The following is a 14,185-nucleotide window of genomic DNA, read 5'->3' as shown; positions in this document are numbered from 1 at the left end:
ATGAGAAGTCAACCTGCAACACTGAAGCTTGTACACATTATATGACAACAAATTCAATAAAATGAAACCAGTAAAAAGTATTCTTGGATTGAATGGAGAACAGACAGAAATACTACTCTGACACAAGATGTGCCCACTTACAGTTGGTAACGTTAGTGCTACAAAAGTACAGGCACATCTATTTAAAAGAGACAGTTTTCATACTATCATGTTGCTTTGTGGAAATTTAAAAATCCAGGTAACAACAATCTTTAGATAGTGCCCGGGTAAACATAGACAACAAATGTTCAGATATCATCAAAAATATTACTGGTTAAATCATACTTAACACTTGGTGCATAAAGTCATAAAGTTATCTCTTGAGACTTGACTTTCAATACTGTGACTACATGTATCTTATTGTACAAATGTCTATATACACAATACATACTTAACATATCAGTAGTGTGGATGGCCTTCCGATCCAACTCTGCAAACACCTCCTGGCTCTAAACTTATGTTACTTCTTCACTTCAGTTCAAATCAATGTCTTTATTACAGTGACTATCATATCAACTATACTATCACTATAGCCAGAAAAAGTGCACTTCAATACGAAACACAATACAATAAAATAGCATGACTATTGCACACAACTGAGTTGTTCCACAACATGTGATACGGAGCAGGGGAGAAGTTTTTTACGCCTCCACAACAGGATGTTTAACCCTCTCCCTGCTGCCTTACACCATAACTGATATAAATGTGGTGCCAAAAAGGCTACATCAGCAAGGGCAAGGTTATACCGGCCGGGAACAGAAAATGTATGTCACAGCCATCAAACAGGTACATGCCATGACGAGAGAAGCTTCTCCGCTGAAAATATGATTTTGTAAAAGAAGCTATACATCTCAAAATCAAACACATCGTATTGTGTTGTTCAATAAAGAAATAATACTTGCCACATTATTTCTGGTGGAACAACCCACAGCTACACCTGAGGGGTCATCTCAACCATACAGGTGTCACTGCTGAATCTTCAACGAGCCATCTCAAAACTTCAATACATCTTCAAAATATCAGTGTACATCTCACACTTGAACTTGAAACATCAAAAAACTATCCCTAATGTGGACTATCATAACAAGGAAAATCATAAATATGTATTGCACACAACACTGCTGAATCACGTTTAGAAAATTGTAAAAGGTCGCAAAACTCCTGCTTTTGTAGGCTTACTAGAATTCAGCAGTACCACAAAGGACACTTTGATTATAGCTGTTGGCAATGACTGTTAGCATTGTGCCCCCCTCCCCTCTAAATGCTGTGGGTGGGCTCACTACAGGAATGTAGTGATGAGGGTGTATTTGTCATCACAACAGGGCCAATATCAGCAATACTGGTCATCCTCACCGCTGCTTCCCCTGAAGGTTTCAATAGGCCTAACAGATCAGTTTCAAAACACACTTAACATGAGGGAAGTGTGGAAACATTCTTAAACCTCTGAAAGATGAATATTTACATAATGCATTCAGGTTGTCTTACAAGTTGGCCTGGGTGCCATCCCGGTTAGTATACGGTAATTTCACCTCCTCAGTAGCCAATTTTAGAGCAGACCTAAAAAAACCACAACAATATCCAGGGTACTCACTAGCAGAAATGTTCAAAGGCTGCTGCGATGGAAAATTCTCTCTTCACATACATCATGCAGTAAAATGTTGAATTGATTTAATCCAATTCAAGAGAATATTGGGTCTAAATACTGGTCTAGGCTATTACAAGTGCCCCAGACTATATAACAATGACTCCCAAGATCAACAAAAAGCGCCAGCGGTGTTTCTCCATCATCTCAGCCCTATAAAGTTGTGCCAGGTGCTGATGGACATCTGGTGCTTGCTGACACAAATTGGCAGATGCCCATCAACCCAGCCTTTCCAAGAAACAGGGATGATGAGGGAAAGGCTGCCAACCTCATCCTCACATCCTGTTGATTCGTCAGGCCACATCAACAGAACTCCAATGAAATACAAATGCATGCACTGAGAAGGCATTAATTTGCTTTTTCAACAATTTGGTGCCAACAAACAATTCCAAGAGGACACAAAATCGTGGTAGGCATCTGTACCGAAAAGAGCAGGTAGTTTGTCCAAGATGTGTGAACTGGAAACAGTCGCTGTATCATGCACGGTCAATCTACATGTATCTGTACTACATGACCTTAAACATGTCAATCATAGGTGTAATAACACTGTGAGTATTCCAGATTTGTACCTGTACATCCATGATTCATAATATACTGTTGAATACGCAGCCTGAGCAATGTGCTGAGATTATCATGTACAAGGTCAGCAACAGGTGTTGACATTTTTTCTCTCCCAAATACCCAATACTCTACCAAGCTGAAGCTAGCCCTCGATTCGGCCTTCGATTCACAGCCTTCGATCCAGCCCTCGATTAGATTTTGCCGCCGATTCAGCCTTCGATCAGACGGAATAGACAGAACATAGCAACCAATTCAATTACCGATTCGAAAAACCTAGAATCTATGCCATCTCTCTTAGAACGAATATAAAAGGCAACACAATGATCAACTAGTACCAAATCACTCAACAAGAAGATATTTACTTGCAAATAATGTCGGAAAGGACATAATATCACGAATTCGGCATAAAATAATAGTAACTACTAACAAGAGACACTAGCCCTCTATTCGGCCGTTGATTGGATTTTGTTCAACAGATTGCAGCGCTATTTGACGTTTTTCTAAATGTGGCCCGTGGAACGTGAAAAAGGGAATAGGACACAATGGGTTCTACTGTACATAATGCGAGTATCAAATTCAACGGGCTGGATTTAATGAACGAGCCGCGGGGTGTCTAACCCTTCAAAAGCGGGAAGAAAGGGGTACATAAAAAGGCTTGCTGAACGGATTGCAGCGCTATTGCTGTTGATCTAAATGTGGCCCGTGAACTTGAAATAGTAATTGGGATACGTTGAGATCTAGAGCACGTTATGCAAGTGTCAAATCTAACGGGCCTGATTTAATGAACGAGCCACAGGGGGTCTAATCAAGCATTGGTGAAGCTAGCCCTCGATTCGGGCATCGATTGCCTTGGAAAAAAGGGCTTGCTGAACGGATTGCAGCGCTATTGCTGTTTATCTAAATGTGGCCCGTAGACCCCCTGTGGCTCGTTCCTTAAATCAGGCCCGTTAGAATCGACACTTGCATTAAGTTCTCTATATCTCAACGTATCCTAATTACTATTCTTAGTTCACGGGCCACATTTAGATAAACAGCAATAGCGCAATCCGTTCAGCAAGCCTTTTTATGTACCCCTTTCTTCCCGCTTTCGAAGGGGTAGACCCCCTGCGGCTCGTTCATTAAATCCGGCCCGTTGAATTTGATACTCGCATTAGGTACATTACATCCCAACGTATCCCAATCACTTCTTCAAGTTCACGGGCCACATTTAGATAAACAGCAGAAAGCGCTACAAGCCGTCCAGCAAGCCTTTCTTTCTCAGGCAATCGATGCCCGAATCGAGGGCTAGCATCACCGGTGCTTGATTAGACCCCCTGTGGCTCGTTCATCAAATCCGGCCTGTAAAATTTGATACTTGCACAAAGTACTCTAGATCCTAATGTATCCTAATTACTATTTCAAGTTCACGGGCCACATTTAGATAAACAGCAGAAAGCGCTACAATCCGTTGAACAAAATCCAGTCGACGGCCGAATAGAGGGCTAGTGTCCCTTGTCAGTTGTCACTATTATTTTATGCCGAATTCGTGATATTATGTCCTTTCCGACATTATTTGCAAGTAAATATCTTCTTGTTGAGTAATTTGGTACTAGTTGATCATTGTGTTGCCTTTTGCATTCATTGTAAGAGAGCTGGCATAGATTCTAGGTTTTTCGAATCGGTAACTGAATTGGTTGCTATGTTCTGTCTATTCCCTCTAATCGAAGGCTGAATCGGCGGCAAAATCTAATCGAGGGCTGGATCGAAGGCTGTGAATCGAAGGCCGAATCGAGGGCTAGCTTCAGCTTGGTTACTCTTACTCTCTATAATAAAATTGATTTCATCGCTTACTTACTTCTTAAACAAAAAGCAAGAAGCTGAACTTTGCCTGTTTGAGGCTAACACCCAAAGTAAACACAGCAATAATTGGTGGTGGCACATTCAGTGCTCTGTTGTTTTTCACCCAGCACATTTCCTTACATGGTGTAGCAATTCCTCCAGTGGTCTCCCCTTGCAGCGAGGCCCCCTACCTGGCATGTACAGGTTGGCAGTGGGCGTTGACGTAGGGTGAGCAGACCTGCTGGTACAGGGGCACCCTGTGGAACATGCCCACGTTACTGAAGAACACCTGCGAGCTGAAGTAGGAGAAGAACGGACCCTCACAGCTGGAACACTGCTTCCTGCACTGCAACAACACTGAGGACAGAGGGCAGCATGTCAGCTCCAGGTGCTTCCAGACAATGTTTCATCAGATGTTTGGGTGGCTATTGGGGCAATCATTAGTGAACATCTTCCCAGTTTTTCTACCCAAGACTCAAGTACAAAGTTATCACATTGTCATGAATCACCCATTTGTTAAACCAAGGAGCTTTAATGAACTATACATAATCGATTTAAAACTCTTTTGCTAAACTAGTCTCATCTATTTACAAGTCACTGGCAAAGTCTTAACTCCACACACACAAATGAGGCACTTGGACATCAAATACTTCTGATAGAGAAATCATAATTACCTTCTAAGTCCAGTGGTAGGTCCCCCTTACCCCACGTGATGTTTTGCCTGGCGACAGTACGAGCAGCCAGTTCTAGCAAACTTGGCAAGGGGTCGGTGGGCACTCTGATCAGGGCAGAGGTCAACCGGTTATCCCATTCTTCTATCAGGGGGTTCTGGTTGGCTGGAGGAACAATGAAGAAAAAGCAGACATAAAACAGCTAAATATGAAATTGCAATACATTTTTACACATTCTATTTTGTCTCTCTATTATATTTTCTGCTATTGATATTGTAGACAGCTTAAAGGGATCAAAAGTATATACAAATGTGTCTAAAGAGGAGCCATGAAAACATTTTCAGTAGAGTCCTAGGCTTCCCCTGACCAATATGCCTGATGATGATAAGTATGTTTCCTTACCAGAGAAGGTGTACAGCTGCAGGTAGGACAGGGATGCTGGGAAGTACATGATGTCATTGTTCCTCACGTGGAGCTCCTTCAGGTGATGCAGCCGGCCCAGCTGGTCAGGTAGATAACGTAGTCTGGAGAGAAAAATCACACCATGTACATTTTTATAGTTTTTATGGAATGAAGTTAATAACAAATTACCACATCTTCCAGGATGGCTCCAGGACCCATCTCTTCGTCCTGGGACAGAAATATTTGCTTCTTGGGACAGAATTTTTTTTTTACCCCATCCTTGCAAAAAATGATCTTAAGAAAAATCAATGAAATGTATTGCCGTAAGCTTAAATGACATCGAAAATCAGCAACATGATCTCCCAAACAAAGAGTGGGATGGAGAAAAAAGGTAAAGCTGGAGACAGTCCTGACATCTTCATAACTTTATGTAGTCCTAGAAAGGATTCTTAAAGCCTTGATACCATGAGAATGAAACCTTCACCTGTTGTTCGACAGCCAGAGTCTGACGAGGGAGGTGCACCTGGACAGGGAGTCTGGCAGGTGAGTGAGTTCACACGAGGACACGTCCAGCTCCTCCAGGCGCACCAGGCGCCCCATGTCCTGGGGCAGCTGCTGGAGACGGTTCTCACCCAGGTACAGCTCCTGTCAGCGATCAGATGTTCAACATGTTCAGTTTTGCAGCATAGTAAGTATTGATGCATATTTGTGAATATATTATGCTTTTTCTCTCCTAGTCATGAGTCTCTGTGCACAATCGAGTCTTTATGAACAATGGTTATATCCAGACCATAGATCAAATACCTAAAAATGATCAAGAGACATCAAGCTATCATTCTATGATACTGAACTAGATATATAAAGGGTGGGTTACATTTGTTAATTTCTAGGCCTCTTCTGAGAATCTCCTCCTGGACTATTACTCCATGACAATGATAAAACAAAATAAGCACAGATGTACTAATGACTTGGACTAGAATGTTCCTAGCTGTCTGCAATGTTTAAAAACATCAGCATCTCATAATCATGTAGTAGTTATAAGACTAGTGTACTCACAGTGAGGTTAGTCAGGTTGCACAGTTCATCCGGTAGCTCAACTAGCTGGTTAGAACTGCAGGGAAAGATAAGTTATGTCAAGGCAGGCCCATAAAGATTCATGTTGTTTCCAAATGTACAGCCTTTCATTGAAAGAGGTCACGACAATTTCATTCTGAAACTGAAATGTTAATCAAGTGTGGGCTTTCAGTTGCAAAACTTTGTAATGTACTGTTGCTTATTCCATTCCGGTACAATTTTTGAATGGAGCTATATTGTTGTAAATGACTGCTATTTCCTCTGTATCTGACATGGGAACAGTCTAGCACTAACGTTACATGTACTTCAACTCATGGAATAAAATCAGAACAACTAGCCTGGGTGCCATCCGATTACTATCGGGGCTAATATACTCGCTTAGCTGAAAGCAAGTGTCGGAGCCACAGTGGTAAATCGAATGGCACCCAGGCTAGTTGCAGGTGCCAGGACATAAACTTTGGGCCACAAAACAGCGACTCACTGAGCACAGATCTCCTCCAGCTCTGTAAGTCTGCCCAGTTCTGCCGGGAGGCGCTGCAGCACATTGTTGGTGACATTGAGGCAGGTGAGTGCGGTGAGGTTCCCCACCGTGAGTGGGACGGTCCGCAGGGAGTTGTTCTTACAATCCAGGTCTGTCAGCTTGGTCAGGTTACCAATGCTGACCTGCAGCAGGGAATAGGTACATGTACGATGGTTAGTCGGCTTTTCACAGCATTATGTTAACGGCATCAAAAATCTGAAAAGTGATTGAAAATGAAGCACACATATTTAGAATGTTTTATTTATTGTGCAGCAAAATAAAGTTAATAAAATCTTTGAGCAACCAGACTCTATCCCCACACAAATGATAGAACACAGAACACTAAAGTTCCTGTAGGACACATTTCTGCCAGACCTTAATCTCCCCCTTCACGCATGCAGCTAATGCTATCAAACAACACCCAATCTCACAGGCAGTTCCTCCAGACAGTTGTACTGTATGTACAGCTCCTCCAGGCCCCGCAGACAGCCGATGTCATCAGGCAGCTGGTGCAGCCGGTTGTTGGACAGGTTCAGACACGTCAGCTGTGCTCCCACAAACCCGATCCTGTCAGGGCAGCTGTGCAGGCCCAGGTAGCTGAAAGCAAAACAAACTGGGTGAGAATCAAAAGTACCAGTGAAAGGCATAACACTATCAGCTCAGCCCAAGTCTCTGTCCCAAGGGCATGTGCATTTCAAGGAATATATTGCTATTGTATAGAGCCAAAGTCACCCACTGTTGAATATGGATTCTCCTCTAATTAAAGAAAATTTTGCCATTAAACCGGTGCAATGGCCGAGTGGGTAGAGTGTTCGCCTTGCACACGGTAGGTCGTGAGTTCGAACCCCGGCCGGGTCATACCAAAGACTTTAGAAATGGTACATACAGCTTTCTTTGCTTATCACTCAGCATTTGGGAAAGAGTATGGAAGTTTAAAAACACACATCACTACCAGCGGACTAGCCCCCTGCTGTAGAGACTTGCACAAAGTTGTGTGGCCCAAGGGCTGAGAATCGGAGATGGGCGCCGCCATATGTTCCACGAAGTGGCGCGGGAGGACTTTAACTTTAAAGTCACTCAAACATTGCTTTAAACAACCCTTGCTGTTTGATGTGTAAAGATTAGGTGTGACAAGTGCTTATGGTGTAACATCATCAGCTGGCCTAAGGGCAGTTATACAGGCTATACTGATACAGATACATAGTCCTAACTAGCAAAATTAATAACACTGTTCTATTCCAACTGTCCCATCCACACCCATGTCACCCCACCTGTCCAGTTTTTCACCTATTCCCACCTACATGTCCACCTCCTGTCCCTACCTGAGGTCCAGATCAGTGGGCCTGTCCTCACACGCCCCCTCCACGATGTTCTGTACAGCCATCACTGCCGTGCCGTGTACATCACAGATGGACTGTTTACTGGCACGGCAGCACAGCAAACACCTTCTGTACCTACAAAATACAACAGACAAAATACACATCAGCACCAGCAACATCAAACAACAACTGAATGAAGTTATGTTTTATTTCCAAAACATTTCATCCACACTAAAACAATTCCATCAGCAAATCAGAGATAGCTACATAGCAATGATAATGTAGTAGGTACAACCAAGGAGGTTGAAAAATATATGTAATCCTTGGTACAACATACAGCCTTAGTATGGCAGCCATGCCAATACACGGGACGATGCAGCTTGTCCACTTACTTGATATGTGAAATGGCAGGTGTTATCATTTCCCTTCAATGCTTCTGATTGATTAATAGAAGAAGTTAATAGCTGGGTTGGTTGCACACAAGAAAACAAATCAAGATGGGCAGCACATCTTGGTATACTGATTACTTATCTTGCACACTTGATGTGATAATGCACAAGACATGTTTTCAAGTGCTGACATTCTCCACGAGATAAGGGTTACTGAGGAACTAACCTGCAGCTCTGAGTGGCATCTGCTGAATCACACCTGCAGAAAAAGGAGATGCGACAAAAATCAGGATTATCTTCATACCAAGGTGTGAGAAACCTTACACGTGGTCTGGTAAACCTGCTCCACGAGCTCTCCACACTCTCACACTAATGAACTGAGTGCTGAAACATAAGTAGTACAGGAGAGTACATGCACCTGTTGGAGTTGGTACTAGGGAAGGAAATGATGAGCTAGAAATATGATAGAACATTTGCCTTTATCACACAACCTATATACAGTTGTCTTGTAAATGTTACCTGACAATTGTTGAACGTCACACAGGAAGCATGCCTTGAAACCAGTCTTGTTCAGAAATTACCAACCAATGCTACCATACAAGGTCTTAATGTCAAGCTTTAAGTCTATTATTAGACTACACATAGAGAATTTCCACACACGACAGCTACCTGGAGCATTTCCTGTGCTCCCTCCTCTGCTCCCGACATGAGAGGAACACAGGCTGGTGCTGCAGGAGGTGTCTCCCGTCAGCGGAGCTCGACTTCTTACACTGGGGGGGAACAAGGAATACATGGGAGGGTTTCATTTACAGAGACATTTCTCAAAGAACAAGAGAATTTTGCAATATGCCAGGGAAACCTGCTATGCTATAGGTAAAGAGTAACAGTTAAGTAGTTACATTGCTGGTTATGCTGTCTGAAAAACAGGTGTGAAAAACAAGTGTGCAGTCTGTCAGCCAAAATTAGATTATAAAAGCAAGATGGATATAGCTCAAAGGGATCTTCATGGAAAGATATAGATAGATAGATTTGGTAGGTTACAGAGAAAACAGTTCTCATGATAGTACAGTGTACACCACCTGTATATGCAGTACAGTTTACACCATCTGTAAATCCAGTACAACGTACATCACCTGTACATCAAGTACAGTGTACACCACCTGTACATCCAGTACAACGTACACCACCTGTACATCCAGTACAACGTACACCACCTGTACATCCAGGACAACGTACACCATCTGAACACCCAGCCCCCACTCACCAGCACTATTCTCTTACTAACCACCGACGACACCCCGGACACACCGCTGCTGAAGCTGCTGGTTCGTACCGGGCGCTGTTGTCGGGGGCTCTGTCGCCCATAAACCAGCCCAATCAGCAGGCACGCCACAGAGAACCCCAGCGAGCAGGCGATGCTGAAGGCCAGCGTCGTGGTCTGGACATCTCCGCTGGCGAACACCCCCTCCAGTAGGGCTGCCAGCACATCACGCGCAGCGGCACCCATCACTGTTTACCTGTGATACAAACAAACAAACTTAGATGGTTCCAATGTGTACTATTACGAGTGATGTTCCAACTTTGTCAAGGTTATTGAACAATGAATATTGATTGTTAGATCTTATCTTACCAAAGCTATGCCTGCTATCTGATATAAAAGATTAATCAGCCAATTTGCGTCAGAAATTCATCTCATAGATTGCTCGATGGCATGCTGTTACAGACACGTATAATGGATAATACAGTCCAATATGGTCCAAGGTAAAAAAGAGAGCATGACACTGCACACTGTTTACACAAATATTCAAATAGATACTGTATCTATCATAACATAAACCAGGTACTATATTATGATCATATCCCAGGTAGTAATTGTCCTTGATATTTTGTGCTGTGATATCATGTGTGTTATTACTGATAAGTGTATTATTGGATTTCATTACTTTCATATGATAGTTTGCTTCTGTAATGACATATCTTATTCCATATTTGTATTCAAGTCAAGGATGGTTATTTGATGATTGTTATCAAACTCATTTGATTCCATCTCTGAACAGACGGGTAATACAAGTGAGATCAGAGCTCCAGCCGCCAGTGTCAACGTGTCCCACGCGCTGACAAAAACATGTGTAACATTATCTCAATTCTATGTCGTTCCACCCAAGCACGTGTACACGATAACGAGCCGCGTGACTGCTGTACAATCTGCAGTGTTATTGGCAGAATAACAGCCACCTGCTGGATTGGAAATGCCACTTTTAATGGGGAGGCCAGCACTTGGGGGGCATATAATATATAATAGCAGGATGCTGTCTTTGTAGACCTAATACTGATTTGTGAAAACGTATGTCTTATACAATAGTGATGCTTTATCTGACAAATCTGCCTCACTATGATCTATACTTTTGTCATAAGTTGAGATTGGGTGTGACATAGATATTATATACTTGTGCTTTCACTCTAGTAAAAAGATATATCACATACATTGTATATCAAGGTGCAGTGGAATATATGTTTAGAGGGGTCTCACAAGTCTAAACTCACTAAGCAGATCATTTAATTTGTACAGAACCAATGGCACAGGACAACACCAGTAACACAGTTTCCAGACGTGGATATAACAGAGGAAATACCAGAATTAACAACATTAACATTACATGCACCTCAGCAGCCAACAATCTCTGGTCATGGGAAGGTTCCCACCTGTGATCCTGTACTTGGCCATTGTCTCCTGCATCACTCACCTGTATAGCTGAGACTCCTAATACTCGCTTTCACTTTCAACAACAGGTAATGTTACGGATATCCTCTTATTGTTACTCTATATTTGCTATCTGATACTCACCTTCTGTTGTCTCTGAGCTCTGCCTGCTTTAGCTGCCGCGATACCCAGTTGTGGCTATGAAATACTGGTGATCATTTAGAAGGCCCAGCTAATGTTGTTTACAGAGGAGGAAATTGCCATTAGGCTTGGCTAATCCAACACCATGGATGGCATCCTGTATGCTCTCATGTTAACTCTCATGTAATCATGTTTACAAGGGGAAACCAAATATGTTTTTGAGTGGAGGCACTAATGCTTGGCTTGATATCATCTTTTAATGCCAACTGCTGCCTGGAGTGTTTTTGTCACATTACCCAAAAGCTAAGGACTTAGAACTAGATACGGTAATCACAAAGGTTCTAAACCACTTTAGGAAGGATTTAGACACACTTAAGACTGTTGAAGTACAACTTCCTGCTACATTTACAGAAAACCTTATCAATTCACACAAATTAAGTACTTGGTTCTTAGACAACAAGGACAAGAAACAGATGTACGTACTAGTACTGGCTGAATTGGTATTCTCTGGCGCATTGGTACCCTGGGTACCAGCTACATGTATGTAGTAAAGTATATTCACATGGACTTTCCTCAGGCTTCTGTTTTATGACACATACCAGTAATTTTTGGACTATAAATACATCACCATAACAAGAGTTTATTGGATAGTTTACAAAGAACACCAGTTACTCAGTTGTTATGGGAGCTGTGTGTTGGAAATATGCAGAAGGGAATGCTGCTCACTGTTTATAGAGAAAGGACATAGGCAGCATTCTTGCCTCCTTAAAAAATGCTGTAAACAAATCAATCCACACTACACACATATCCACACTACACACATAAAGGCTTTACTTAGCAGTAATGCTCAGTCCTAGGACATCGATAGAAGTTAATGAAAATGTATCAGCTGAAAATGTGTGAAAACTAGTGGTTAAATCCTGCTGTAAGGTCAGTAGGCAACATGAAATGACTGCAGCCCTCTGGACATCACAATGTCATTCATGGCTGTGAGCAGTGTCTACTCTCCAAGCAGAGCAGTGGGTCCGGCAGGTTTTTGATGTGTTTTTAGGCGTTTTTGTCAGGCTTTCTACTTTGTCATTTTTTGTCAAGGCTGGCTAGACACAAAAAAATGACAAAGTAGAAAGCCTGACAAAAACGCCTAAAACACGTCAAAAACCTGCCAGACCCCACTCCTCTGCCTGGAGAGTAAGCAGTGTCTACTGTAACAACTGCCAGTACTGTGACTCCAGGTTGATAATATTTCTTTTTCAGGAGTTGTACTTAATATATTGTCCAAGGACTTTGTGTTTGTCTTTTATTCAGTCCTACATTTCTTGGATTCAGATATAACGTTACACTCAGACGTCAAGTAAGCTAATAAATGTCATGTACATAAAGCCACAAAATATGTGCCTGACCCTGAGGTCTCCTGCACTGTTTGTATGACATGTGATATCTGCCAGACTGCTACAAGAAGAGGACTCCAGTTGATTGAGCACCGGAGGACTTTTCTATTCTTATAAATCTAGGCCAAGGCTGTTGTTCCTGTCAGTAAGATCTTCTTTTGCACTACTGGCAGGATGTTACCGTCAATAGAACAATTTTTGGTAGAATAGAAAAGAATACAAAATTTTTGTCACTATTTGCAGATCCCACAATCTCTCTCTTGCAGGGTGATCAGTCTACCATCTGAGCCACTTGCACCGATTCCTTGATTGGATGTTTACTGATCAAAAGGTCTTCCTGTGCTTCCTGTCAATAAAGACTTTTTTGCACTATTGACAGGATGTTCCTGTAAATAGCCATGCCACTTAATCTATCCTCCGTTCAATATCAGGATATGAACACATATGGGTCCACCTTGTTAGCTGTGCATAACGTTGCACATCTAAGGTGTCAGCAACAACAATTATTATAACAATAACATTCTTAAAAACACATTGTGCCGAAAAATTGTCATATTTCAACATATCAAAGGGCATATTGAAATAATAATGTGCACACTACAAGGATACATTGCTCTGTCAGCCCTAATTTTAACAGTTACGAGTAACGTGACGGATCAAAGTGCTGACGGATTAATATGTCCTGCAGTTATGTCGTCACCTGGCTTTATTTCGATAATGCAAAGTAACGTTATACCATTATTAATATTGATAAAACAAGAGGTGAATTCTATGCTAACTGTTATATCAAATTAATCAGAGCAATATGTGATACCTCCTAGGCCTGAAACGCGAAACTTGTAAGTATGCAGATATCTGACGATTATTCCGATATCACCACCAGCTGTGCACGAAAATCATACACAAGGTTTCAGATAATAAAACCCAGAGGACCTTTGTTATTGTTGCCCCCCTCCCATGCCTCTCCAGTTTGCGTTTGGCGACTGCATACTATCGAACTGTTTACTGTCCCTCACAAACGTATAGATTGGCTAAAATTTATCGAATTAAAAAGCCAGCGTAAAAGATACGTTGTGATTACCTCACCTATGCAGGAGCGCGGGGTTTTGTTGAGGAAAACCTTTAAAATCCACGACGCCGACACCACCTACCACCGAGCTGCTGCATCCTTCGCTTGATTGCTGCGAGCAGACCCTACCTGCTTCCTGGTTCCGTGCAACTACGCCACCGTGCGGTTTTCATTGCAGCCACATGCAGCGAGCACAAACTGATCTTCCAGCAGATGTTGGGATGGGATTCCCGTTTTCGATGTCAGGTTCCCCTGCGTAATGATTTTCCCTTGTACGATATGTTTACAGACCGCTAAATATTGAGCTTAGTAGCCTCAAATAGTAGGATATTGAATATTTACCAAACGTTGAGGGAGGCCGTGCCAATAGAATGAAATTATCTTAGATTCATCATAATCACCATCTTCATCATAGATTGATAACTGAGGCCGATCCACGTATTGCCAATCA

General features: G+C 42.2%; 1 protein-coding gene across 5 annotated transcripts; it reads right to left on the bottom strand.

The window, feature by feature from the left end:
* Positions 1-4,014: 4,014 nt before the first annotated feature.
* Positions 4,015-13,884, bottom strand: LOC136433438 (leucine-rich repeat-containing protein 58-like). 5 transcript variants are annotated; one of them, XM_066425642.1, is made up of 12 exons: positions 13,752-13,884; positions 9,700-9,952; positions 9,105-9,205; positions 8,662-8,694; positions 8,050-8,181; positions 7,159-7,324; positions 6,689-6,870; positions 6,190-6,244; positions 5,618-5,778; positions 5,134-5,255; positions 4,735-4,896; positions 4,015-4,417 (listed from the first exon to the last, which is right to left on the bottom strand). In XM_066425642.1, the coding sequence occupies exons 2-12, from the start codon at positions 9,940-9,942 to the stop codon at positions 4,248-4,250; spliced, it is 1,527 nt and encodes a 508-aa protein (XP_066281739.1). In that variant the 5' UTR covers positions 9,943-9,952; positions 13,752-13,884; the 3' UTR covers positions 4,015-4,247. The 5 variants fall into 5 exon arrangements, with proteins under 5 accessions (XP_066281739.1, XP_066281744.1, XP_066281740.1 ...); XM_066425647.1 differs by having other exon boundaries at positions 9,769-9,952; XM_066425643.1 differs by having other exon boundaries at positions 13,747-13,877.
* Positions 13,885-14,185: the final 301 nt, after the last annotated feature.

This window comes from Branchiostoma lanceolatum, chromosome 4, assembly GCF_035083965.1.
Source record: "Branchiostoma lanceolatum isolate klBraLanc5 chromosome 4, klBraLanc5.hap2, whole genome shotgun sequence".
NCBI lineage: Eukaryota > Metazoa > Chordata > Leptocardii > Amphioxiformes > Branchiostomatidae > Branchiostoma > Branchiostoma lanceolatum.
The sequence above is the reverse complement of the archived record's forward strand: the minus strand, read 5'-3'. Positions and strand labels throughout refer to the sequence as shown.

Bases quoted from the DNA above. Each gene is read 5' to 3' on its own strand.
- LOC136433438 (XM_066425642.1), bottom strand. From the start codon at position 9,942: ATGGGTGCCGCTGCGCGTGATGTGCTGGCAGCCCTACTGGAGGGGGTG. The intron at 9,206-9,699 runs GTGAGTGGGGGC...GTTCCCCCCCAG, and splicing joins TTAGTAAGAGAATAGTGCTG to TGTAAGAAGTCGAGCTCCGC. The intron at 4,897-5,133 runs GTAAGGAAACAT...TTGTTCCTCCAG, and splicing joins GCAGCTGTACACCTTCTCTG to CCAACCAGAACCCCCTGATA.